General features: G+C 38.3%; 6 protein-coding genes and 1 long non-coding RNA gene across 27 annotated transcripts in view; 2 read left to right on the forward strand and 5 right to left on the reverse strand.

Moving 5' to 3' along the window:
* Positions 1–7207, reverse strand: part of LOC124411743 (zinc finger protein 37-like) — a 55734-nt gene extending 48527 nt beyond the window's left edge. For 3 of the 13 annotated variants that reach the window (XM_046891105.1, XM_046891106.1, XM_046891102.1), the window contains exons 1-4: positions 6824–7201; positions 6192–6365; positions 5203–5557; positions 4836–5019 (exon numbers count right to left, since the gene is read on the reverse strand). In XM_046891105.1, coding sequence (XP_046747061.1) covers positions 4836–5019; positions 5203–5557; positions 6192–6365; positions 6824–6955 — 845 coding nt within the window. In that variant the 5' untranslated portion in view covers positions 6956–7201. Of the gene's footprint in view, positions 1–4835; positions 5020–5202; positions 5558–6191; positions 6366–6823 lie in introns of all 13 variants that reach the window. The other 10 variants (XR_006929705.1, XM_046891110.1, XM_046891104.1 and 7 more) reach the window with 8 other exon arrangements.
* Positions 1392–15576, reverse strand: LOC124411745 (heparan-alpha-glucosaminide N-acetyltransferase-like). 5 transcript variants are annotated; one of them, XM_046891113.1, is made up of 13 exons: positions 15464–15576; positions 14941–15132; positions 14760–14872; positions 14301–14404; positions 14105–14226; positions 13933–14030; positions 13201–13308; positions 12816–13095; positions 12411–12690; positions 12189–12313; positions 11926–12109; positions 11634–11839; positions 1392–1402 (listed from the first exon to the last, which is right to left on the reverse strand). In XM_046891113.1, the coding sequence occupies exons 2-12, from the start codon at positions 15076–15078 to the stop codon at positions 11658–11660; spliced, it is 1734 nt and encodes a 577-aa protein (XP_046747069.1). In that variant the 5' UTR covers positions 15079–15132; positions 15464–15576; the 3' UTR covers positions 1392–1402; positions 11634–11657. The 5 variants fall into 5 exon arrangements, with proteins under 5 accessions (XP_046747069.1, XP_046747068.1, XP_046747067.1 ...); XM_046891112.1 differs by lacking the exon at positions 1392–1402 and having other exon boundaries at positions 10819–11839; positions 15468–15576; XM_046891111.1 differs by lacking the exon at positions 1392–1402 and having other exon boundaries at positions 10819–11839.
* Positions 8995–10983, forward strand: LOC124411749 (DNA polymerase beta-like). Of its 2 annotated transcripts, none has more exons than XM_046891123.1 (6): positions 8995–9276; positions 9353–9577; positions 9708–9868; positions 9997–10291; positions 10377–10572; positions 10650–10983. In XM_046891123.1, the coding sequence occupies exons 2-6, from the start codon at positions 9362–9364 to the stop codon at positions 10742–10744; spliced, it is 963 nt and encodes a 320-aa protein (XP_046747079.1). In that variant the 5' UTR covers positions 8995–9276; positions 9353–9361; the 3' UTR covers positions 10745–10983. The 2 variants fall into 2 exon arrangements, with proteins under 2 accessions (XP_046747079.1, XP_046747078.1); XM_046891122.1 differs by having other exon boundaries at positions 9378–9577.
* LOC124411754 lies at positions 10819–23444 on the reverse strand. Its single transcript, XR_006929707.1, has 2 exons — positions 23315–23444; positions 10819–11657 (listed from the first exon to the last, which is right to left on the reverse strand). It is a non-coding gene; the product is annotated as an uncharacterized LOC124411754 (long non-coding RNA).
* Positions 14552–22384, reverse strand: LOC124411753 (BLOC-1-related complex subunit 8 homolog). Of its 3 annotated transcripts, none has more exons than XM_046891130.1 (3): positions 22009–22358; positions 21546–21925; positions 14552–14563 (listed from the first exon to the last, which is right to left on the reverse strand). In XM_046891130.1, the coding sequence occupies exons 1-3, from the start codon at positions 22058–22060 to the stop codon at positions 14558–14560; spliced, it is 438 nt and encodes a 145-aa protein (XP_046747086.1). In that variant the 5' UTR covers positions 22061–22358; the 3' UTR covers positions 14552–14557. The 3 variants fall into 3 exon arrangements, with proteins under 3 accessions (XP_046747086.1, XP_046747087.1, XP_046747085.1); XM_046891131.1 differs by lacking the exon at positions 14552–14563 and having other exon boundaries at positions 21323–21665; positions 21753–21925; positions 22009–22357; XM_046891129.1 differs by lacking the exon at positions 14552–14563 and having other exon boundaries at positions 21323–21925; positions 22009–22384.
* Positions 16352–20474, reverse strand: LOC124411742 (protein inturned). Its single transcript, XM_046891097.1, has 11 exons — positions 20141–20474; positions 19713–20055; positions 19375–19647; positions 19218–19289; positions 18887–19146; positions 18690–18779; positions 18282–18609; positions 17840–18180; positions 17402–17724; positions 17140–17309; positions 16352–17028 (listed from the first exon to the last, which is right to left on the reverse strand). Exons 1-11 carry the CDS (start codon positions 20362–20364, stop codon positions 16552–16554), a joined length of 2901 nt encoding a protein of 966 aa, XP_046747053.1. The 5' UTR covers positions 20365–20474; the 3' UTR covers positions 16352–16551.
* LOC124411752 (translocon-associated protein subunit beta) lies at positions 22481–24295 on the forward strand. 2 transcript variants are annotated; one of them, XM_046891127.1, is made up of 4 exons: positions 22481–22608; positions 22897–23046; positions 23645–23959; positions 24044–24276. In XM_046891127.1, exons 2-4 carry the CDS (start codon positions 22900–22902, stop codon positions 24158–24160), a joined length of 579 nt encoding a protein of 192 aa, XP_046747083.1. In that variant the 5' UTR covers positions 22481–22608; positions 22897–22899; the 3' UTR covers positions 24161–24276. The 2 variants fall into 2 exon arrangements, with proteins under 2 accessions (XP_046747083.1, XP_046747084.1); XM_046891128.1 differs by having other exon boundaries at positions 22490–22612; positions 24044–24295.
* The last annotated feature ends 785 nt before the right edge of the window (positions 24296–25080 follow it).

A 25080-nucleotide genomic window follows, 5' to 3' on the forward strand; every position in this document is an offset into this window, starting at 1 on the left:
GTAGCAGTGGTACAAGAAGCCATGTGCATTTATCCACTTCCAGCTCCTGGCGCAATGAATATTAATCAATTTTTGATAAAAAAAGAAAACAAAACAATGAAATTATTTTACGACACACCTTGCATGTAGAATCAGATGAGCCAAATAATACATTCTGCTCGCGATAAAACCCTTCGAATCTAAGTTCAAGTCCTTCATCGCACCAAACTCTGTGTGACCAAGGATTTAAATCCAAGCACGTTTCAATTGTCCTCCACCTCTTTGTCGCACCCATTTACAGTATGGTCTGTAGATACTGAAAATCTTGATATGATTACAAGACAGAACATTTTTGTGTAGGTCATTCCAGAATAGGACCTGCTGCCATATTTGACTGCGATTAGTCAGACCAAAAACTTGAACCACACAGTCCCTTCGAATTCTACATTGTTAATAGTAATGGAGCTAAGAGAGACTCGGTAAAAACGATGGATCTTCATCGTCGCTGCTTCGTGGCGCACTGGTGATAAACAATGAATATTTTTTGTCACCAAAATTAACTTACCATACTTGTTATATGTAGGTGGACTAGAGAATGCAATAGTCATCAGCTACTCCGTTACGCTGTTTGATTCTACTCTCAATGCAACAAAGGCTAATCTATTGAAAGAGTGACCATCTAATAGACTTCGTTCATTTGTTTCAGCTTTACTTTGTGGGGATCACAATTTGGGTCCAATGTTTAATATTGACCTAAATATGAAATAATAACTATGGAAGTGAATACACGGATAGATTAGTGTAATATATGGTTATATCAATGAAATACTTTTGAATGTAGTAATATTTATTATTCAACCTACAAGAAGTAAATAACAACAAATATTGATCGGTGAAATGTGATCGGTTCAAGCTGTTAATTTTGGGATACTATTTCTTCACTAAGATATATAAGTTTTGTGTAAAATTAATTGATAGGTAAGTTACTTAATGTAATGTGAAAATTCATAATGCCAATATAAGAATTACCATCCAAAGGAACAAAAATATTTTAAACTATATGCGAACTGTGAGTAAACTGTACTGATTTAATCAAAATTGTTCAATGTAATACTAACATCAGATGTGCATAAAAAAACCAATTAGTATCAGATTGTCTCAAGCATGTATTATAGTTAGATTCAGGCAAAATACGCAAAATATGTGACAAATTTACAAAATTTAATCTACTAAATCTAATATGGGAAAATCTGTTTAGATTGCTTAGTGTTTTTTCATATGATTGAGCATAATCGTACGGGTAACGAATCCTTTACCGCACTGTGTACAAGTGTAGGGTCGCTCGCCAGTGTGATACCGTCTATGTACGGTAAGTGTCGAAGCCTGAGTAAACGATTTACCACACATTGCACACAGATAGGGTCTTTCACCGGTATGTATACGTTGATGAACAACGTAATACTTGCGATGGGTGAATCCCTTGCCACAAACGTCACAAATTAATGGACGCGAGCGATGTATCAACTTGTGCGTAGTCAAGGAATCAAGAGATGGGAATTCCTGGGAACACACTTCACAAGGGAACGAAGATGATGAGGACAGCGCATTTGTGGAGGTAGTGATAGAAGAGACCTCAGCCAAGTTCATATCCCCTATTCTTACACTATCCATAGTGTCGGTTCGCGACATTGATTTATGAGATTTAGCGTGATGGTTGTAATTGTTCCTTGTGTCAAACCGCAATAGACAAAGAGAGCACGAGTAAGGTCTAGCAGTATCCGTATCATGCATTTTAGTATGACGATCCAAAAGTTTTTGATATCGAAACGTGGCAGGACATAATTGACAAGTAAACGGTTTTACATCCGAATGCATTGCCTCGTGCATTTTCAAATGATGCTGAGTTGTAAAGGTCTTCCCACACACAATGCATCCAAATTTTCGCTCCATGTGAGTCCTCATATGGTAATTTAATTTGAAACGATTAATGAATTCCTTCCCACATGTGGGGCAAGCATACGAAGTAGCTGGCAAGGACAAGGACATGTGATTACGTTCAAAAGTCGATAACTCTGGATAGTCACAGCGTACTACTGTGGCTAACGTAGTGGGTACAACAGCAACAGCAGCGTAATTACCACGATAACATAGCTGGTCATTAATGGATATCGATGAGACGGCTGCTTCACCGCACTCGGGGGATGAGGGTGATAGTATTTGTCGCAGCATCCCTGACAAACCCCCGAATACCTCGTCTTCCCTGAAAGGATAAACTCAAGAACAATGGCCGCGATACTGCTGCTAATTCTGACATCAACACGAGCAGGCGAGTGAGATGCTTGCGTTATGTGTTGTGTGGTTGTGCGAGTGCATTGCGTTGCCGTACACTATCTCAATGGTTCCGAGAAACTCTCAAGTATCCCCCACCACTATAAATTTAACGGCTTGCGCATTTCAATATTCATCACCATTTTCAAACTGTCGTTGCCTTCCACCGCAAATTCTGTTCTTCCACATTTTACCTTTTTTATCAGACATTAGAAATCACTACCAAATATGAACTACAGACGCTTGTCTGGTGCCTGTCTTGAACACAGCAGTGTGTCAATTCAGCATCACCACATTCACCTCAATCAAACGTGTAGTGATGCTTGACCATCGAAAACTAAATTCTCACTGATACATATAAGCACAACGTTTGAATATTAATTTTTCTTCGTGTTTCTTGACTTTTGTAACAACACACGTGGCATTGTTTGATGTTTGAGAAATCGGAAAAAAAACTTGTGACAATTCAAAAATTAGTCATTGGAGGAAAAGGAGGTAAATTGTAGGAATGGGATGTATATCGATGGTACCACCAGTAAGAATGAAACCTTAGTCAAGGTTAAGAACAAACAAATTTAATACTAAAAAAAGTTATTATATTCATCTCACCTTCGAATACTATCAGCGGATCTCTGCAGTAATTGAAGCAGTTCGAACATCTTCTTCTTATGCGGTACACCAAATCAAAGGATGAATTCTTCGGGCATAATTCATCACTTTAACTCCTGAATATGCTTTGTTGTAACCACACAAATCACTTCGTTATTTACTCACTTCCAGTAATTATTAAAAATATGTCACGAAATATTGTAGTAATTGATGGCTAATAGTGTGAACACCATCAAGATTCACAGAATATCATAGATTATCACAATTTCCATTGATTAAAAACGATAGATCTATGATGACAGCGTAAGGATGTCGCGCAATTATGCAGCAACAATGCACATGCACATGACATGGCACAAGCTATACTATTTAAACACAATAAACATAATCTCTACACCCCTCAAATTATACAAGACTGAGATATAAGTAATATAATGAACATGTGAAATGTAATAAAATTGATGAAAAAGGAAAGGTACAGGACTTCTAAAATGAATAAAAGAAATACTCGCCTTTTTCTAAATGTTGATATGGTACGTCTATCTGCATCCGAGATTCGTCAAAAGTTTTTGGTAATTGCTGATGACACAATTATCAATGCTGTGTAGATATCTTGAATACCTTCTTCTTTCTTCAATTTTCGTTACAAGCTTTCTCAGATTTTCATAGAAAATTCAGCTACCATTCTTCTTTCAAAATTTTCAACACACGTCTAACACACACATTATACCAGGAGGGACACGCGAGAACTCCGTAAAAATAGGGAATATTTTTCACTTGTATATGCAAAAAGGTTTTCGTTAAACTAAAACGCAACACCTACATGTGGGATATTCTTCGCAATGTTATCGAGGTACGACCGCATCGCGTCTAAATTAATCTTCACGGCAAAGCTCATCATTTTAGAAAAAAGTGTCTCGACCAAAATTGGTCATGTGCGGCATTGAGTGCCTTACATAAGCGTGGTAATGTTATATCGACAACACGTATATGAGATTGTTTTGTGGACAGACAAAAGTTTTAAAAACAATCGAATAGAGAGCATTTGCAATTGGATACAATGCTAGCAGAATTGAAATTGTCTGTCGATTAGATATGAAATTTCTCTGTCCATCAAACAATAATTTCAATATTTAAAGAAAAATAACAAAAAGAAAACTGAGTATACTCTTATGAAAGAATATACATATTCACATATACAGCATCAATTTACATACATTTTAAATATTCTCATCCCTGATCGCAAAAAAGTTTTGACCAACAATGTGCAGCTTGCATTATCTATGCTGTATAGCAACTGATTTCCTTTCATATAAGCATACAAAACCATGCTCTTATACTATGCATACATCATATATGATATAATAAAAAGCATTTAGCAATTTGTATTACCAATTCATTAATTACCTGAATATTAATTTAGTAGCACACGATTCAGAGACTCGACAGATAAAAAAAATGTACAAAGCATTGGTATAATCATCAACTTTTCTTTTTTTGCAAATTAGTATTTTCCAATTTAACAAATTGCTAAAGACCCAGAGCCAGAGATGGTTGTGAGGTGTGTAGGTGGACACATTTCATTTTGTGCCCTGTGCACCTTAACAATTAAAAGGTGACTAACTCTCCAGAGTACCCATCTAGATTGTTTGATCAGAAATTTACATCAACACTGACCGAGGAAAGTACAATAAAAAAAAAAAAAATAAAAAAAAAAAACCTATTCGATTTCAAAAGATGATTAAAAAAAGTTTTCAACTCGTATTGCCAGAATTCCCGTTGAAAAGAAAAAAAACAAAAAATAAAAACAGCCTAATTACTTAGAAGAATGAGTGTTTGCGCATGTGTGTGGATTTCACAACAGAACACCTTTGGCTCTCAATGGTAAGGGCAGTGAAGAAAAAAAAAGGAAAACTCACCCAGACTTGGGATCACCGTCAGTTGTCTGGGGCATGGCCATTTCTGGTATTTCCACGATTTTTTGCTGCTGCAAACCGGACGGACCAGCTTCGTCGCAAGCCAAGGATACATTTACAAACGTCGTAGGTTCAATCGTTCTACTATTATTAGGATCTTCTTCGCTTTCTTCCTTGACAGGTAAACCTGTATTAAAAACGAATTGTTCAGATTAAACACAGACTCCAAGTCACTAAGTACATCCGAACACCATAATAGTCAGTTTGATGCAACGTACATTATTAAAATTAGAAACAAATTCAAAACACATTGAGCATATTCTAAGAATTTTAAGACTATTAGGCAAACAAAATGAATTTCTCCATGTACCATCATCACCATCGCAATCATCGTCAGAGTTTTCTTCATCTTCACTTGTGTCCTCTTCCTCGTCCTGTTGATGCGTTGTTGCATTAGTTTGGGACTGAGTGATCTGTTCGTGTCCAGGTTGACTACTTGGACCAGGTACAGCCTGTTGAATGGGTTGGATGGGTTGGATGGGCCCGGTACTCGTATCCATTGGTACAGCAGTTAATTGCTGCTGGGTTGAGCTGGGAATAATTAAAGGCATGCCCAGTCCCATATTGTCTATTACTCCAATGCCAATGCCAGGCTGTACACCAGTCACCTGTATGGCTGCGCCTCCCAAGCCGCTGGAATTGTTTTCTTCTTGTTTCATTGTGCTCTGTGAATAAGAGTCATAATCACAATGTTAAAACTATGTATTACGGATAAACAAGGAATAACCAAGGTTAATTAGATTTCAATGTGAAACTAAACGCCGGCACAAGCTTTTGATTGAGTTTGCCAACAGATTGCAGATACCGAACACATTCGGAAAAAAATTGTAATATCTCAATACAATTTATTTCGTATTTGAAAGACCGTTCTCAGTAGCAGTGTCACGATCCCTTCACATACATGTTGATCTAACACCTGTTCTAGTTTGTGCCACTCTAAGAACTTATTTCTGATACAAAACCAGTGACAAAATTCTCAATAGTAAAAAGTTTGATGCAAAATCAGATTACTAAAGTTAATATGGACATAAGCCATTCAATTGAACAATCCAGTCCACTTGCCAATAAAAAAAGATAAACTTGATATTAATTGTACTCAAATGTTGGCAGAAGATATATCTCAACAATTATACTGCATTAATAGTTTAATTAAGAGAGTATAAAACATACATGTCCGAAATATTGTGGTCACTGTTTACAACGTTGTCAAGGTAAACAAGAAAAAAAATAGAAGAACAAATATAAATAAGATTGTGCTGTGTTCAAGATCGTGGTGTCAGAGCAGAAGAGTTCAATTACCGGATTTAGGACTCCAGTGACATAGCCTTGTTTGTCTTCCAAACCAACTTCGCCAAGCCATTGGAGTAGCTGCTTCTCTGCGTTTGCCGTCGTGTTCCAAAATTGGTAGAGTAATTCTACTTTGTAAACGCAATCGTCGCATATCTTTTTAGGTAACTTGTCTTCCCGTGCAACCTGTAATAAAAATCATTTGTAAAACACGGTTCGCTCCGAGTCACATCTATATTGATCTATTTATACATGGCATAGTTGATAGAACAATATTCGGCAATTAAAGTGGAATTATATACATAATTCACAGGAATAGAGCCGGAGACGCTGTAGCGTCCCTTTGTTAGGAATGGCGTCGGATTCCCTGCCGTAACGACGCGGCAAAAGCAACGAGGAACTATGACGGGGGGGGGGGGGGGGGGGGGGAGAGATTTAACAACTACACAACAGCAACACCGAAGCGGTATTTCACGTACGAGATAAGAAACTGTAATAGAGGGAACGGTGAGCGACAACCACGCTGTGTATTCGATACGTACGGGATCGATAAATTTATTGTAATTGGAAGGAGACAATAACCGTGACAAAATGGCGACCGTATAGTGGCTGGCGTAGAGCGATGGCGTAGTTTATAGGCTTACCTTGACCGGCAGGCAAGCCGCAATCTTTAAAAAAATCTGCCTGACGTCACCCTCACCCTCGAATATCGGTACGGACACACGATCTTTCATAAGACACAATCTGCACAAATCCAAGTAGTCGAGGGACGACATTGTTCCACGTAAAACGCCACTTCGAGACGCAAGCCGCGCCCGTAGACGCGTTCGTTCCTTGAACTTTCAACAGAGACCTGGCTCAGCGGTGGGAGGCTAGTACTGCCGAGCTGCCGGATCCGTTGACGAGTGTGGCGACACTGACGACATACCTCCCCCCAACCTTCCCCGGAACCGGCTATCGATCGGCCTGCGATGCTTACCGAGCCTTACCGAGACGTCTCGATGCCGAAACGAGTGTCGCGGGACTCGCGAGCGTCGGACTGTAGACGATAAACGGCGATAAGCGCGCTGGCGACTGCTGACGACCAGCGTTACGAGTTTGGTACCATTGTACTAAATCCCATACCTTTTTAAAGTATTTAATAGGTCAGTACGCCATTTGCCGATCTAGTACGCTTTTTAATTTCAGTACCCGACTACGAAAAACATTCAAAAAACGCATGAAACCCCTAAAGAGTAAACTCCTGACTTGCGCCACATGGAGACTGAAGATTGTTGCGTTGTTGTTGTTGAGAAAAAATAATGCGTCGAATAACAAAGCAAGCCAACCAATTCATCGAATGACCATTCAGTGCATTGAGTTGTGTTGGGTTGGAGGAACTGTTATTCGACGAAGTGTTTTAGATGAATTATTTTCGAATTTCCCGCACATCGAATTCAAAACATATTAGAAGTGATATATAAGCGTATGTGATAACTATATCGTTTTACTATATAATCTTATAAGCTAATGCTGTGGCTCAAACGATACGTTATAAATCACAACTGCGATGTTCGTATGGGATTAAAAAAAATAAAATAAAAAAAATAAAACGCCAACGTCTGTACTCATTTGTTATATATTCTATTTTATTTGAAGTGGCGGCCAATTTAGTACGAAAATTCGAAATCCGTTAAGGTGTAGCGCTACCGACTAGTACTAAACCAAGATAATAATATACCTATACCAAACCAGTAAAGGAATAAGGATAGCTCACTGTGGCAACATTGCTGGCGACTAATGGCCACGGCGTTGCAGTTGAATTAATTCATGTATAATGTCGTTGGTTTCGATTTGTCTCAACTCACAACCTCAATGACGCTGCCACTGCGGTATTCTGATGCCGAACAATTAATAATTTAGAGCAACAGGCATTCCGTCGAGACGATTGATCGTCTACTGTAGGTCTATTCGTCTTAGTATCTCCGATTACCGCCCTCAGACGCGCAATCAAAAAATTATGTCGCAACCGATATAGCGCTGTACACTTAATCGATTTCGTGAATTATTCTCACAGGAATATGCACTTGGCGACATGGAGATTAGATTAACACAATCGCTGGTCTCTCAACCCATCAATGCACCAATACGTAAAATAGAAATTATTACGCATGACGGAACATGACGACGCGATAATTGTACGTTTTGATGATCATCCCAATTATGATTCCTTACCCTATGTTCTCGCAGTCTGCTATATGCAAGTGTACAATTTGTTTCCTGAAAATATAGCGTATAGCGACACTGTCATAACTTTAGTCGTAGGAATTCCTCGTTGAAGTTGACCTTGCCAGGAGGCAGCAACTGACGGGCTGGTAAGAGATACGTAGTGCCTTCAATCTTTCGAATTCGTGAACTTTCAAAATAAAATAAATTTCTAATAAGCTGCAGTAGTTCTTCATAAAAATTTAAACGAGAAAACAGTTTTACCTACGTGATAACAATTATTCCATTTCGAATGGTATTATTCCAATAAGAATTCTACTTTCATGAAAAGTTGAATCCACTTCCTTCGAGTGTTTGAAAAAGTATTTTTTTAGCGCCGATGTCTGTAGTGTCAGCAACAAACAGATCGTGGTCATGCTATAGATTGTTACCGACAGAGTACATTAGTCATCGCCACGGATCTTCCGTAATTCTGTTACCGACAGTGTGTGTTAGTAAATGTTGTCAAAGGGCTTTCGTAGTGCCGAGACAACAAATATTGCCTACAGTTCTACACTTCGTCTACTACCATGGTACTCCTAGCTGACGAATACTTTTATGCATACATTTGTCATCTCCAGTCTATCGCAACCTACGTATCTTCATACTCTTGAAAAGGGCACTGCGACAGGAAAAAACAAGAATATAACGAAATTACAGCGTATGGTAGAATTGAAAACTATCGAGGTTATGCTCCAACTTGACAGTTCGTTTATTGCTTTCCACGCGATTGCGGACTAATAATTTTGAAACTACTGTCAAAATCGTGATCAAAGTACATGAAAGATGAGTAAACGAAAGGCACCCGACAACGCCGACAATCTAAACAGTGATCTCTCCGATTTTCTGATAGGTATACATCCCCTAGGTTTCATTGAACTTTGACGCACACTTACTGGATCAAAGTTTAATAATCATTTTATTCGAAGTGAAAATGTATGAAAAAATTTACAGAGCTAGCAAATTACGAGCGGAATGTTAGTAAAAATATCTACAAGTATAACGCCTACCGTAAAGCCGCTGGAACTTTGGCCGCGCTATCATACCGAGTAAAGAATGGTGAAGAAGCAAAAAAATTGCCAGGGGTTGGAGAGAAGATCGCAAAAAAAATAGATGAGTTCCTTCAAACTGGAAAATTACAAAAACTCGAAAAAGTAAGTTATCGTTCAGTCCTAATCTATAGTAATGTGTGTACGTCAATATCGATATCCTTGAACTCTATAGAACATTGAGATTTCATAGTGCAGCTGTATCAGGATACAACCTTGTACTTGTCATTTTCAGATTAATGCTGATGGCATCAGTGCTCCTATAAACTTGATGACCAGAGTATCCGGAATCGGACCATCGAAAGCAAAGGAATTGGTAGATGCTGGCATAAAGACTTTGGAAGAACTGAGAAAAAACCAAGATAAATTAACACATCACCAGAAAATTGGTTTAAAGTATGATTTTTACAGGATTTGGAATTTCCCCTACCATTCGCGTAATCTTGAAATAATTTTTGATGAAGGCATTTCAAGCTTTTTCTTCCTCAATATATTTGTAGTAATTTTTTTTACATTTTTGGCAGGTACTTTCAAGATTTTGAACAGAAAATTCCAAGGGAAGAGGTGCAGCGACTTGAGACGAGTCTCAAATCGGTGATTGCTGATTTAGACAAAGAATATGTTCTTACGATCTGTGGTAGTTATAGACGTGGGAAGGATGAGAGCGGCGACATTGACGTCTTGATAACACATCCAAAATTCACATCCGAATGCATGGATGCGAAAAAAAAAGGCGGTATGCTAAAAAGTGTTGTTGAACATCTTGAAAAGGAGGGAATAATCACGGAGACAATCTCTATAGGCAATACAAAGTTCATGGTATGTAGCTGTATTCACAAAGAACATCTTAATTTGCATCAACACAGACTTAAGCATTGTCAAAATTGGAATTGCTTTCAAACAGGGTGTTTGCAGAGATCCAACAGATTCGAGCAAACCATTTCGCCGACTTGATATAAGGCTTACTCCCAGCGATCACTACTACTGTGCCATATTATATTTTACGGGCAGTGATTTATTCAATAAAAATATGCGAGCATACGCACTTAAAAAGAAATTTACATTGAACGAGTATACCTTGAAACGTCTAACCTTGGAAGGTACGGATCAACAAGCAAAATCCTGCAATTAACTCTAAAATTTGGATTAATCGACCCTTTTACAATGTCTATTGAAGGGTTACCAGGGGATGCTGAAGTAATCACGAGTGAAGAGGATATTTTCAGTAAACTTGGACTTCCATACAAAAAACCGGAAGAAAGAAATTCATAATGCCAAAGATTCACAAAATGATGTGATAATTCCAGGCCATGAAATTATGCGGATCATAACATAGTGTATACATATATGTATGTAACGTTTATTATTAGTTCAATATGTCCTGGGTAGAAATCATGTTAGACCTCATCAGTGTTGAGATCTATATTGTTATGAAATTATTACAAACTAATATTTTCAGCCATATTCTGTATCACAAAGCGAATGCGTAAATATAAGCTATATCTTAATATCAATCCAGTTGCTCCCAATTCTTATTCTATTCTCTTTATATTTCTGTTACTGAAAGATCAATAGTACTTATTAGCTGCAAAGTCTCATTTCAACGATTTGGTTGAAAAAATATCTCCAACAAAAATGAAAATCCGCCACAAGCATATGCATACGTATGAATACGTAAATAGTGTTGGAGAATAAGATAAAATTAGATATGTTATATTTTACTCAAACCACGACCAATAACAAGCATTTGCCCAAACTAAAGGGGATTTGTCTAAATTGGTAAAATAATAATGACATCTAACATAAGTATCGTTCATTATCACGTTAAGCGTGGAACCGACTTTTCTGTGCTTTCCGTTTAGACGGCGTCCTGGGCCGACGCTGGCCAAATAAAAAGTTCACCGCCAGTCTCTGCGACCGACTCCACGCTTATCCTGATAAAAATGCCAAAATATCAGTCAAACCAGTTTGAATGAATCTGACGAACATGGTCGTTTGATAACTGAAACACTTTTCCGTCAAGAATTAAATCTTACTGATTGGAACGAGTCGCTAAAGTAAATCATTTGTGTGGGCTGGTAGAAACAGTGGGTGTATATTGCCCAAAACGAAAGGCTCAAAATTAGATTATCAATTTCTTCATTCCACTTAATTATTTGACTGATGGTTTCGAATTCTGAGTTGTCTATACTGTGAGAATGATTTCTTTCTTGTGAAGCACATAAGCAATAATGGCCCAAAGTGCCGTGGTCCACAAGTTTAGTGATAATACATTAGCATGCGTTCTAACTCCATTAATCGTCCAGGTCCATGGAAATACTCCCATTGTGAAGTAATGCCCCATATACAAGAATATAGCATTTGTACCTGAAAAATAGCAAATGAAATCAACACATATTACTCAAATGCAAAAGAAATCAGAATAAAGTATACCAGAAAAGTTCGTAACTTGCCTGCATAAAAGAATGGAGCTCCATTCCACCAATGTTGAAGATCAATCAGAACATAGAGAATTGTATTCATGGCAAATGCCATACTAGATGTTGCGAGCACATAAGACAACGACATCATCGATTTATTAACAGGAATAACGCCATCTTCTTTGCTGAAGTTGCATAAAATACCAGCCAAAATACCCTGCATCGCATAATAAATAATTCATACAAGTTTTTTTCAAAGAGTTCAGTATCTCTCTGATCAATAGCTGAAATCTTACCGTAACCACAGACCACAAAAGCCAACGAATCACTCGGGATTTTGCTTGGTGATATGTTAGCATAATTCTACCGGCTTGAACACCCATATAAACCAGTAATACGGCTGAAATGGTGCTCATAATTCCTAGATGAGAGATAAGAAGGAGAAAATTATAAACAGTCTGCACTTTGTAGGTGTGTAACAACGATTCATTCGTAAGTCAATAACTGAATATGCACACCTTCAGGGTCGTAGGGTGGGTGTGTTCCATAAACTCCGGACTTCTTCTTCATATATATATGGTTACCGAAAACAGTTCTGTCGATATAACCAGCTGCTCCTGCAGTACAATTAGCATGTGCTTCACGTTCATAAAGTCCACCTGGTCCTAAGTATCCCTTTGGACAACCAGGAACTGGTAGAAGGAACGTCAGGAGCAAGTGTGTTGTTGCAATAGCAATAATAACCAACCACTGCGCCCAAGCATCCAAAATGTCTTGGAGGAATTTTAGTCGATCATACTGCAAAAAATAAAATCCTCAATCACCAATGGTTTGTTAATGTTAGCATAAATATCTCAGCAGATCGATTAAAGATTCATCATGTATATTAAATTATTCGTTCAAAAATCGCTTTTAGAGCCAACCTGAAAAGTTCGTTGCGCCTTGGTGAATATAGCTTCAAGTGTCGCGCAAATAAAATATGATACTCCCAATAATTGTAAGATTCCTGGAAATCTAAGATCGCTGAGTTTTAGAATCCCATAATTCTCAGTTGTTCTACTTAGTGAGTTTATAACCAGGCCAAGAAAAATCAAAGTAACAGATCGACGAAAACAACGTAAAATAATCCTGCTTCGGGATATGGATATCCTAAGTTGGGTACGCAGTGAAATTATTATGGTGAATCCCATGATCCATGCAAAGCTGAAATCAATCACAATATTGGATATTATTCAAGATTTCACATAAAAAAAACCAATGTTGACTTAAAGTAAGGAGAACATTTGCAAAGGTCTGTTTCATGCTTACAATGGCAACACCAAGTCTGCTAGCGTTATTCCATTCCATGGGCTATGATTGAAAAACCAGTATTTACCCCCACCGTTGTTGACGAATATCATCAATAGAATCGCAATTCTGGGAAAAAAATTTATCCATTTAATTACATCAGGAAAAACCGGTTTGCCTTGAATCATTATCTAAATTTAAGATCCTTATACCTAACATAGTGCTTCGTAAGAATTTTATTTTTTATACTAGTGTTACTCTAAAACCAGTATTTATCCTCACTGTTGATGTATATTATGAATAAAAAAAAAATTCTTCCAACGAATTACGTCAGGAAACACTGGTTTGCCCTCACTCATTAACTAAGTTTAAGAAAATCTGTGTTCTTGCATCAAAAAATTCAGTGTTGAACATAGAATTTTCGGAACTTTGTAACACGGTGTTTTGTTTGGTCAAAATGTTTGTAGTGCTACAAAAATTGAGAAAAAATCGCCCCATCATGGACCGATGTCTGAATGATTGGAATGAAAAATAAGATGTTGCAGAATTTTTGTAATTTTCAAATAATGCTAATTATGATAAAGCTAATACTTTAAATAAATTTGAATAATCATCAGACAGTGAAATTAAGAGTTATAGTAAAATATTTTAGAAGTTCAGGAGTGCTTTTGTGAAATTGGAGAATCGTATATAAAAGGGGAAAAACATTGGTTGAGTTGAGACGGAATGCCCCATTATGAAATTATACGTTACCCACGAAAGGTGTCCAGAAATTTTGCTCTAGTGCTAGATCTAGTCACCCTCTCTATAGGCCTAGGTAAAGATTCGTTTTCTTGCAGTCTTCCCAGATCCTGTAAAATGAAATACCAAACATTAGTAATATTAAAGTATCATCGATCACTTCCTTCAGGAAATATGCACTCACACTCTGAACTTCGGGCACATCTCTCCTTAAAAATCTGGTCATTATGCCAGAGCGAGCGACATATGCTCCGAGTACCCACGTTGCCGAGAGGAAAAATATGAGCATGAATGCTGCCAAAATTGCTGCAAAAATATTTATGTACAGAACTTTAGGTTCTAATATAGTTATGTTAAAGTTGCAGTTTTTAATTCCTTACGCATATATGCATTTGGTGGTTGATATGTGGTATAAATTTCTGAGCAGCTATGATCCGTCAAGTTCATTTCGTAATGTCCATGCTCCTCGAATTTAAAAGTGGTACTGAAAAATCATACAGTATTGGAGAATGCATGGAAAATAACATTATGCACGTAAAGATATGGAAATATTTGTCTACCATTTTGAGTGAAATTATATGCATAAAAGAATTTTCACATTAGAACCATTATGTATGTAATTACATATATACTTTTCCTACACCTGGTAATTTACTGGTGCCTGTTGAATTACTGGTGCAGTTGCCCTGTATATTCTGAATAGTTTTTTAATCTTTAATCAATTCTCTACATTTTTTTAACGCTTACCAGTCAGTTATAAATCTCCTGAAATTTTGCTATATAACGGAATCTTGCTGAATAACGGAAAGCTTTAATAGCATGCTGCAAGATATACTCACTGGCAGAATTGAAGACCATCCTGCACATAGTAAACATGATACGGATGCTTTGTGTCCACTGACAGTGTTGTGTTGCTGTTCCCAGGTAAGACACTGCGTAGCACTCCATTGCACTGAAAAGCATTATGATAAGACAATGAGTAATGAATGACAAATTCGATTTTGCTGTTAGATTACATACCAAGAAGCACTCTGTTGTTTGTCCATAAAATTTGACGCTGTCGTTGATGTTATTAATGACACTCAAGCAAGCTACGTCTATTCCAAGAGTTTTGTCATTGCAAGAGAAGTTGCCATTTCTCCCAGCTAGAAGCCCCATGGTGTTCGAATGGTAAAACACAAGGGCTTCAAAGCTGATGTATCTTCTAGCTAGCTATGTGTGAAAATAGAAAAGAATTTGTTACGCATACTTTCTATGATTTCTAATACCCAAGCGGAGTTCCCACAGATCACACCTTGTTACAAAAAATATATGCAAAGCTTATTGACAGATTAAAACTGAAAATGTTATGTTTTCAATCAGGAACCAATAAGAGCGCAATAAACTCCAAACATGAATGGCAAAAAAATAAAATGTGTCATGAAACGTATCTTCGTAATGGCATGGAAAGTCAAATGTCGCTGCGTAACGTTAGAAATGCTTACAACCATAACTTGTCTCTTGGTTCAATTGGCCCAGAATTGTAATATTAAAAAGTTGTTACTTGCAAATTGTAATAACTTCCTCTGCAGCTATTCAGCTCTGGTTCTGCCCCAAACTTTCGTTACTCGGAAATACAATGATACAAAATCAAAAAGTACGAACCTGTCACTAATAATTCACGGATTTCGGTGAGCTCACTGACTCACACGTAACCAGGCTGTCACGGCGTAACTGTTCATCTCAGTTCATGTGTTCAGTGTTCACTGCAAGGCGTTGAGAGAGAGCTACACTCACACTTTTTGTGTCCCTGGGGTTTAGTAGCGCCCTCTAACAGCACGGTCTTACATGAAGAACTGGAAACTGGCCGCCTTTTTGGTGGGAGTGTTCGGCTTATGAGTAGCGAGGTTCATAGTTCGATATACGGCATAGAGCTTGCTGGAGAAATATGAATAATTGTTTACACTGTGAACACGGTTATACACCCATCCTACTACTCCGTGTATACACCACATATGTTTTGCAGCTCAGGGCAGAATTTCAATAGGAGGCAGTGAGTCCATTATGGAAGAAGATTCTAGGTGGCGCTGCGATCGAGGGATGCATAAACATAACCTACATCGTGCGTGTGAACTGCATGTTGCTTTTGTTTACATTTTCTATACTGTAATGTATTTCTTAGTCGCAGCGACGCTAGCAGCTTCATGCTCGAGTGACACGCATGCGTAACTATCGTCATGTCTAATTCTTTCTCGCATCGGGTATCCCCCGATTGCAGCGACGCTAGCGGGTTGGAACGTCAAAAGTGGAAATCCTCAGTTGCAAGCCTACGTGTCATAAGATATGTAAGACCGTAGCCGGCAGATACATTTTTATCTCCGCGCCCTTCTCCTACAGACAGCGCGCCAAAATTTAAATACTACATAACGTTTCGACATTGTAAAAATTTCTATTTTGAAAATATATTTTTGTCTTTTCAAAAATGATCACTAACATACATTACACATTCTGTCGCAATAAGAACTAACTACTATACGTGCAAAAAGTGTACTTCAACTTCAATAGGGTAACCACCTTCAACAGTTTGCATTTAACGGTGAAGCATAAAAAAAAGGTGTATGATAACTATACAATATAAATTTTTACATTGTTTTAGTTTGTATTCAACCTGAATGCCATTTCGATCAAACTTTGGGGTGCCGAGTCCCGATAACAGACATATAGTTCTCGAGGCTGCGGTGATGTATACGAACGTCCGACTACCCAATATGTGTCACCTTCGCACTCAAACAGGACACCGTGTTCCTTGATAGCAATCAAACTCTTGTTAATCACAGACTTGTCCGTATCTTGATTGAGCATTTTCTCAAATCTCACAGTTCTTTGAAGGAGTTTATGAATGACACGGGCAGCGCTGTTGAAGAGTCCAAGAACTTTTGAATCCTTCAAACTCCCGTCGATCCCGACGTTCGAAGATAATAAAACACCTTCAAGTGTATCTAAATGTACATAGTGAAGCAAAGTGTCTTCGGTACCAGCGCTCACCTTTTTTGGCACTATATATTCCGCCTGACTCAACAAATTTTGACGAATGTCTGTTATATCCATTGTACTTGGCTGGCTCTCATTCTATAAAAAAAAAATAACGTTTGAAAAGATCAGAATACGATTGCCTGAGCTCTTATGGTACTGCAGCTCATTATCAAAGCTTTAGCTATTTTTTAAACGCATCTGCCTCACCCGATCATAATCCATGTCGGAGTCACTGCAATCTGATTGTCGAGAATTCGTGTTATTTATTCTCTCCCTTGTTGCCCGTCGGCCTAGGATTGGAGCAACATCGTCACTTGCTTCACTGACTGCTCCAGTCCCCTGACTTGTAGAATCTTCAGATGTTTGCAAAGAATAGACTGTGGATGAATAAAACCACCTAAATTGAGAATATCCCAGAGCATGTATACTATATGAAAATTACACAAACAAGTGCATAAGAAATGCATACCAGACCCTGTGGAGACGGTACTCTGTTCTAGACTTCGTCTTTTTAAAATGGATGATACTTCCAGATTTTTTTTACTGACTACAGAGTTTGTTTTTGGCAGTGTGGAACGAGACTCGTTTGATTTTACCAGACCGAATAAATTTTCGGCGATGCTAGGAATAGATTTGTTGGCTGCCCCATCTTGGGTTAACTCAATTCCTGATCTAGTATTGGCCGCGATCCATTTCTCGGCCAATGTTGGTATACCGATTTTTTGTATATGTTTTAAAGTTTCCTGCGCCTCTTCTACATAAAATACATCAGGGCTGGCATTGTTTTCAAGTCTAGAAGATGTTGAAAAACAGATTTATTCACAAAGTGATGCAAAATGTCTTTCAAAGACAAGGCAGAAAAAAAATTTAACCAGCCCGTCAAACTGTAATCAAACATTATCCTTACTCCGCTGTACATCCTCCGGACTCAAGTAAAACAGCCAATAACTGGTTACCAAAACCAACAACAAGTAAGAACCACCTTCCATTGGGTACAAAGGGTTTGTCGTTTTCACCGTCAGACTGCAGATGACCGCGATTACACGACAAAGGATAGACTTCCTTCCAAACTATCAAAGATTTGACAGGTTCGTTTTTGATTAAATTCAGTAATCCTTTCTGACGTAGGAAGGAATGAATTTCAATTAGATCTTGATGGGGTAGATGAGATCCCAGAAGAAAATCTTTGTGATATAGACAACTTCCAAGAATTGTATAAAGGCGTTGACAATCCATAGGATCTTCATTCTTGAAAGAATTAATAAAATAATTAGTGTGGTAACAATATGACAGAAATTTGGTAAACATTTTCAATTTACAAGAGTGATTAAAATTTATGTTTCAATTACCCAATCTCTGTAGTCCATAGCCTCCATTTCATTCAAAGCTGCATCTATTTGGATTTGAGCATCTCTTGGCAATTGGATAAAACGTGCAGCTGGCAAAGTATCGTGAAAATTTGAAGCTTTTGAACTGCATGATAAATCGTTTTTTGATTCGTTTATGGAAGCGAGATTCGTCGATTCTTTGCTTGGTCTCCAAAACAGCAGTGCAAAGAAATGGTCTAAACTGGAATGATTTTTTTTTGGTGTGAAACACTCACCCAAAGTTCGATAACTAAATTCTAAAACGCGTACAACATCTTCAGTTATTTCCAATGTTTCTTGAAGACAGCAGCTGAAACGTATGCGTATTTACAAAGGTGTGTTAAATTAATAAAAAAAAAAACAATGAAACTGTTTCATCTTCCAATTTACAATTTTTCTGGCAGTGCGAGTAAAAGCAATTCTTCTCCCCTGGATACATAGGAAATATGGATCAATTCGTTCTCAAACCAAGTAGATGTGCTAGAACGTAAAAATTTGGTCAAACGTTAGATTACATTTTAATTTAATCAATTAATGGTCTCTTAAGTAAAGAAATCAAACATAATAAATAGTTACAAAAAAAATACCTTATTGGACGAGGACCAGATATTCCAGGAAGCATATGATCAAGGGTAGCGAAGGCTCCTCTTGCTCGGCACAGAATAGACTGAGTACTATTATCTAACGACCGTGGAAAGGTGTAGAGAACATCCTGTAACTCTGGTCCGGTTTCTGAAAGGCCAGTCGTCTTTACAAATGTTATACCAACAGAGTGTTTCAAAAGCAATTCCATCAATGGATGCGATTCCTCCTCCAATACCAAACGACGAACCATTGGCGATTGCGGCTGTATAATGGAAAGTATGCATCTCAGTCGTAATCAACAGATCCATTTACCTGCGTGAAATCATTTTTTACCTTTTCAAAATTACTTTCCAACGGAGTTTTACCAATTTCACTACCAGCAACTCTTTGCAGTTCTAATTTTACCTAAGAAATATGATAAGAATTGTAAGGATTTTGAACCGACACGAAATCAATTTCATGTATAATCTAAATGAATTCACAATCTTACATTTTGTGGCTCAAGAATCTCAGACAATAAGCTTTCCAAGTTTCCAACATTCACTTCTCTGCCATCCAGGCTTCTCAGCCAATCACCAATCTTTATGTTTTTATCTTTCATGGCTTCTCCCCCGGGAACAAAACCTGCCACCATGACTCTGACATTGTCAGAAAAGGCGCCTGGTGCAATGCCAAGGTAAGCTTCGCACAGAGAAGCTCGTCTTCCCAGCTTGTGTCTTTTGCCAGGATCAACTCTGACTGTAACTTCCTTGATCTCACCTGCCTGAAAATAGCACCTGTATGCTTATCAGGGTCAGGTTCTTTCGCTCAGCGTTTCATACTACTTACTTCACTGTCCCTGAATGTAACTTCCTTAGTAGTTCCTTGGCTAGTGCCGCCTCTTTGAAAGAACTTAGCTTCGTTCGCACCCAAAGTATGACCTTTCTCTCCAGTCACATCCCTTGTCTTTTTGTTCCTGACGCTACACCTTCTGCTTTCTCTTCGTCTTATGAGACGCATGAGCTTGCCAGCCCTGGTACTGCGTCTCCTGGTTAGCTCAGGTGACAGAGATTTGGACTCGCGACGAAGCGGAGAATGGTAATCGCGTGTATCGGTTAAAGTGCTGGGCAGAGATTCGATATAAAATACCTCTCCATTCCATTTGATTGCTGAATCCCACTCGACGATTGAACTGCAATTATACATTTTATCCTGTCTTCATATTGAGGTTATGAAACTAATCGTGAGGTGCCAAAAATCAGCCAACAATCAAATACCTATCATTGTCGGAATAATACGACCCAGTGCTCGAGGCGGCGTCGCTTTCCCACCAGTCATCCTCGTCTGCATCTTCCTCATCCCCTCCGACCTCGTCAACCTCTTCTTCATCGCCATTGTCCTCCCGTTCGTTATCGACGTTGATATCAATAACCACTTGTTGATCTGTAGCCGTAACCGATCTTTCAGATTTTCTCATCTGTTTACTATCCGCTTCATTCATGCTCGCTTGCTTAGTTGGTTTGTAATTCGTGACTTGTTCGCGCAATTATTCATTCAACTTTGTCAATGAGCGAATCTTACCGCCCATTCGCGTTTTTAGAGTTCATTGGCCAATTACGAGTATACATGGTATGCCTAGAAGACCTACGACACGCCCCTTTCTTCAAGGTTAAAGCCTTTAAGTGAGATGTGTACCAACTGTTTAAAGAAATCCCAATATTGTTAGGGAATTATTTTTCTGGCGAACGCCAAAGAGTCTCTTTGGCGAACGCTACCCAGCTCGCTAATGCCATCATGTCAACATGTGTCGTCCACAGATTTCTATATACATATACACACGAGTAGTTATGGTGTGAGTTATTTAAAGTCCTGCTAATTTTTTCCCCCATGCAGATTCAACGTCACAATAATTAATCACCACTGATATAGGGTATTTTAGCACCGATGGTAAACGTCTTACTTAAGTCCAGTCCTGCGCAAAAGAGAAACTTTTTTGAAAAAGAAGCTGTACTCCTAGGCACACCATGTATTGTTACACCTCGTTTTTGCCTGGAGTTGTGATTCTTTAATTGGGCATGTTGGCAATGCAGATTAAAATTCTTGGCCAATTAAGTTCATTCAAGCTGTTTGACACAAATTTTGAATTTTTATTATCTTTTGTTAATTGCCAACATCAATATAATTCGGAATTCTCAAACTTTCACAAGTTTAGACGATGAAAATTATATTTTAAACTTTGAACATGTCCGACGATTTTTAAGATTAACAACAGTCATTCCTCGCTTATACAATAAATTATGCCTAATAGGAGAAACATACTCACTAAAACCCACATCTTATAAAAATTTCCATTACCAGCTTTCATATCCCCTGTCAGAGAAGTACAGATTATGCGAATACAATGTAACAAAAACTATGAACTATTATTACACAGTAAATTATAACAACTATCGTTGTTACAACGAATCATATATTTTGAACACTAAGCAAGTAACGAGGATATAAAATAAGAACAATTCAAGTATCGAAGCAGATGATGCTCTGAATGATTTGGTATGTACAAAATTGAATGAAACCAGCAACAATTCAAAACAGAAATTATGAATTAGAATTCTTCGGAGCATCAGTGGAGTGTCTAGCATGGTTCATCATAGATTCAACTTTATTAGCCGTCTCTCTGACGACGTCTGATATCTCATCAGGTAAGTGTTCCAGAGTTGGAATGTGAGCTGAAAGCCTCTTGTAGACAGAGTCCTTGGAGCCATCTTTCTTCAATCTGCGCTGTTCCTGATACTTTAATTGTTGTTTGTAGAATATGGCATTCTTAATAAGATCCAATGTGTTGTCATAGTTTTTCCCTGCCCCCTCCATCGCTTTGATAGCGCTCACAGCATACTCGGCGTCGTAACAGCGCCCTTGCAGCTGTTGTTGAAGCGCTAAAACTTCAACACGTTTTTCAACCATAGGTGGCAATGCCTTCCTGACATGCTCCTGAAGGCGATAAAAGGCCAGAGACGGCTCGTTAGCCACTATATGCATATTTTCAGATATCCTCTCTGTGGCTGAAAAATGTAAAATGTAAAATATAACGCTGTTTTCAATTAAATTTTATCAGAATGATTGAGCACCAATTTGATTTGCATACCTTTTTTCACCTTAGTTTCAAGCTCCTGATCAGGTAGGTATACCTTTGCCATTTCAGAAAAAATAAGTCTGCGTCAAAAACAGTAGGAACAGGTTATCAACCTGCAGAATCGCAGCCTATGATAATGCGGTTGAAAAAAATATAACAAACATTTTTCTGCCTGAAATATTCCTCTGATTCTTTCTCTCTCTCTCTCGTACACCAACAAGTCTGCAATCCGAAGGAATCAGCTTTTGCGTAAGATCAATCGCATCGCACACCCTGTGTGTATTTATTTTGAGCATTCGCTGCAAATTCTGACATACCGACGGAAATGACACCTGTCAAATGAGCCCCTTGTTGTGGCTGTGTGGCCGTTGTGGCGGATCTACGTTACCGACGGAACACAAGCGTTAGGCGGAAGTGCGTACGGGCAAAAGTGAGCCGGAAAAGGCGCAAGCGTGGATATTTACCCCCGTTTGACCGGCTCGCAAGGAAACGTGGCAGGCGACGCGGCGCCGTTGGCACTTTCGACAGTTTACTTCTGCACTTTGCGGGACTGACGTAGTCGATCCAGTAATTCCATGGTCATAGGCTGGCCATCGTCTCCCTCCGTTAACAGTAAGTAGGGAAAATTACGTTTATCATTAATTATTGAATAAAATTGATCAACCCGTACGATTTTATTGCACGCTAAGATCTGTCTCAATTATTCAACGATTCGAAATAACGTCCCCAGTCGCTATTAGCGGCCCGAATTCATCACACCGATTTCACCACGATTTCGACCTCACCTTTCGCTAACATATGACATACGGACGCTCGCGTAATTTTAACGTATGTGGTGCAGTGAACTGCGGCTATTTTGCGACAAGTAATCTCACGTTTGATGCACTCTTCTTTCCTCAGAACATGAAGTACTACGCTGTGTTACTTGGGCTCGCTGCCATTCTGGCTATCGGCCACTGCGAAGATGAAGTAGATGAAGCTGCTTACCTATTGGTATCCAAACAAATTCTGAATAGGTATCTCGTCGAGACAATGGACATTGTGGTCAAGGTGAGGAACGCTGATCAACTTTTCAGTGTCTTTGGATACCATTGGCACTGACACCTATCGTTCTTCCTACTGTCAAAGGTCGAATCATCTGGCCTTTGAATCAGTTGATTCTTCTGACAATTGTAATGACTGAGCCATTTTACTAGAGGACACATTTTCCCTTGAATCAAAATATAATTAGGCATAAATAATACTGTTCAACAAAATTCTAATATCAAACAACCTGGCATTGTGTAGACTTTTTAATACTAAATGAAGTTTCGGCAACAGAAATCTTCCATCAGACTTTGTTTTGAAGGAAATAGAATTTGAATGAAGTGAAACATGATGTTTCATTCTTGGGACAACATAAGCTGTAGCAGTCATAATATTGCGAACTTTGCAACTTTATTTGGAATAATTATCACAGAATCTCATTAAATAATTTTTCTGAAATTGTGATGCAATGAATGAAAATCCTTCAAACAGTTGCGGGTTTCAGCATTCTCTAATGGTAGAGAATCGTTTGAAATAAAATAAAAAAGGGGAAAGAATTTTTTGAAACGTAAAATCCATGCTGAACAACAATTAATCAAGTCAACTTGTTATCTGATTGTAGTACACAGTTCACAACGTCGGTAGTTCTGCTGCGCTGGAAGTTGAAATAACGGACAACTCCTTCCATCCCGACAATTTTGCACACATTAGTGGGGAACTAAATGCTAGAATTGACCGTGTTCCTCCAGGCACAAACGTCAGCCACACAGTTGTTGTAAGGCCAAGGAAATACGGTTACTTCAATTTCACTGCTGCTGAGGTCTTATATCGCCGCACTGAGGATGCTCCCAGGATGCAGGTTGCCTTCAGCAGCGAGCCTGGCGAAGGTCTTGTTGTTGCTTTCAGAGATTATGACAAGAAGTTCTCTTCTCACGTAGTAAGTTGCCACCATCTGATTGTTCTGTCTCAAACTCCAATGATGTAGATTTCTGCTTTTATCTGACTGGATTTTTTTTTACAGATTGATTGGGTAGCATTTGCAGTGATGACCCTGCCATCATTGGCCATTCCATTTGCCCTGTGGTATTCTAGCAAGAGCAAATACGAGAAACTTTCAAAGAGCACCAAGAAACATTGATCCTCTAACATCGAACTACTAAATTCATTTCAATCGCGGTGTACAATATTTGTATAAACTCTGCGTGATTGTGAGAGGCATGACTGTTTCATTATAAATAATTAATTTTTTTTAAATAAACGCTATTTATGATAATTATACTGCTCGTTATTCTTCAGTGACCCTGTTATGAAATATAAAATTAGTATAGGGCAACAATCGAATGGATAAATCAAACATCAGTACTCAAATACAATGTAACTATCGTTTCTGCCAAATTCTACTATCCTATTTTGATATATTATAATAATTACAGCTCTTGTTTGCGGCTCACAATTGAGCAATTTGTATATACCAATGTTTTTACTGCATCGTCTAAAAGAAAGTAATCAGCTGACTACATAGCGGTATAATATTGTGTAAAAATTACAGACGCACAGCGAACTTCTTACAAGTTGCTAGAGTTTTTTTCTTACATTATGCCTGATACGAAGAATAAAAAATTAAATAAACCTATTGGCCCTACTCTTAGAATAGTACAAAATACGTCCTCACCAAATGGACTCTTTTGACATGTTAGGACCACGTTGGAGTTTCCCTTCTAACCGTATCCTATGGTCAAAGCTTATAATCTGAAGTATGCATCTAACGGCGCAAGTGGGAGTGAGAAAACCAAGCGCTAAAATATGCTATTTCTCTCATCTGCACCGTGATTGGCTGAGTACAAGAGAGATAGCATATTATTGCTGACAGTTGTCTCAGTCTCGCCAGCCTCTGATGTTTACCACCACTTACTATATAGATTTCTAGCATGCTGCAGAGTATAAACTGGTATAAATATATAACCTCTATGGCGTGGATGGAGTTATTGCGGCTTTAGGCGATATCAACTGCCGTAATAGCTAGAGATCGCTTCTTTCAGATTAATCAACGTAGCATAC

This window comes from Diprion similis, chromosome 10, assembly GCF_021155765.1.
Source record: "Diprion similis isolate iyDipSimi1 chromosome 10, iyDipSimi1.1, whole genome shotgun sequence".
Taxonomy (NCBI): domain Eukaryota; kingdom Metazoa; phylum Arthropoda; class Insecta; order Hymenoptera; family Diprionidae; genus Diprion; species Diprion similis.

Bases quoted from the DNA above. Each gene is read 5' to 3' on its own strand.
- LOC124411749 (XM_046891122.1), top strand. From the start codon at position 9,210: ATGAGTAAACGAAAGGCACCCGACAACGCCGACAATCTAAACAGTGAT. The intron at 9,277-9,377 runs GTATACATCCCC...AAAAATTTACAG, and splicing joins TCTCTCCGATTTTCTGATAG to AGCTAGCAAATTACGAGCGG. The intron at 9,869-9,996 runs GTATGATTTTTA...CATTTTTGGCAG, and splicing joins CACCAGAAAATTGGTTTAAA to GTACTTTCAAGATTTTGAAC.
- LOC124411745 (XM_046891113.1), bottom strand. From the start codon at position 15,078: ATGGGGCTTCTAGCTGGGAGAAATGGCAACTTCTCTTGCAATGACAAA. The intron at 14,405-14,759 runs GTGAGTATATCT...ATGATTTTTCAG, and splicing joins GATGGTCTTCAATTCTGCCA to TACCACTTTTAAATTCGAGG. The intron at 13,309-13,932 runs GTAACGTATAAT...TTTTTTTCCCAG, and splicing joins TTTCTGGACACCTTTCGTGG to AATTGCGATTCTATTGATGA.
- LOC124411742 (XM_046891097.1), bottom strand. From the start codon at position 20,364: ATGAATGAAGCGGATAGTAAACAGATGAGAAAATCTGAAAGATCGGTT. The intron at 20,056-20,140 runs GTATTTGATTGT...GTATAATTGCAG, and splicing joins TATTATTCCGACAATGATAG to TTCAATCGTCGAGTGGGATT. The intron at 18,780-18,886 runs GTATTTTTTTTG...TTTACGTTCTAG, and splicing joins TCTGGTCCTCGTCCAATAAG to CACATCTACTTGGTTTGAGA.
- LOC124411753 (XM_046891129.1), bottom strand. From the start codon at position 22,060: ATGGCAAAGGTATACCTACCTGATCAGGAGCTTGAAACTAAGGTGAAA. The intron at 21,926-22,008 runs GTATGCAAATCA...TACATTTTTCAG, and splicing joins TGAAACTAAGGTGAAAAAAG to CCACAGAGAGGATATCTGAA.
- LOC124411752 (XM_046891127.1), top strand. From the start codon at position 22,900: ATGAAGTACTACGCTGTGTTACTTGGGCTCGCTGCCATTCTGGCTATC. The intron at 23,047-23,644 runs GTGAGGAACGCT...ATCTGATTGTAG, and splicing joins CAATGGACATTGTGGTCAAG to TACACAGTTCACAACGTCGG. The intron at 23,960-24,043 runs GTAAGTTGCCAC...TTTTTTTTACAG, and splicing joins AGAAGTTCTCTTCTCACGTA to ATTGATTGGGTAGCATTTGC.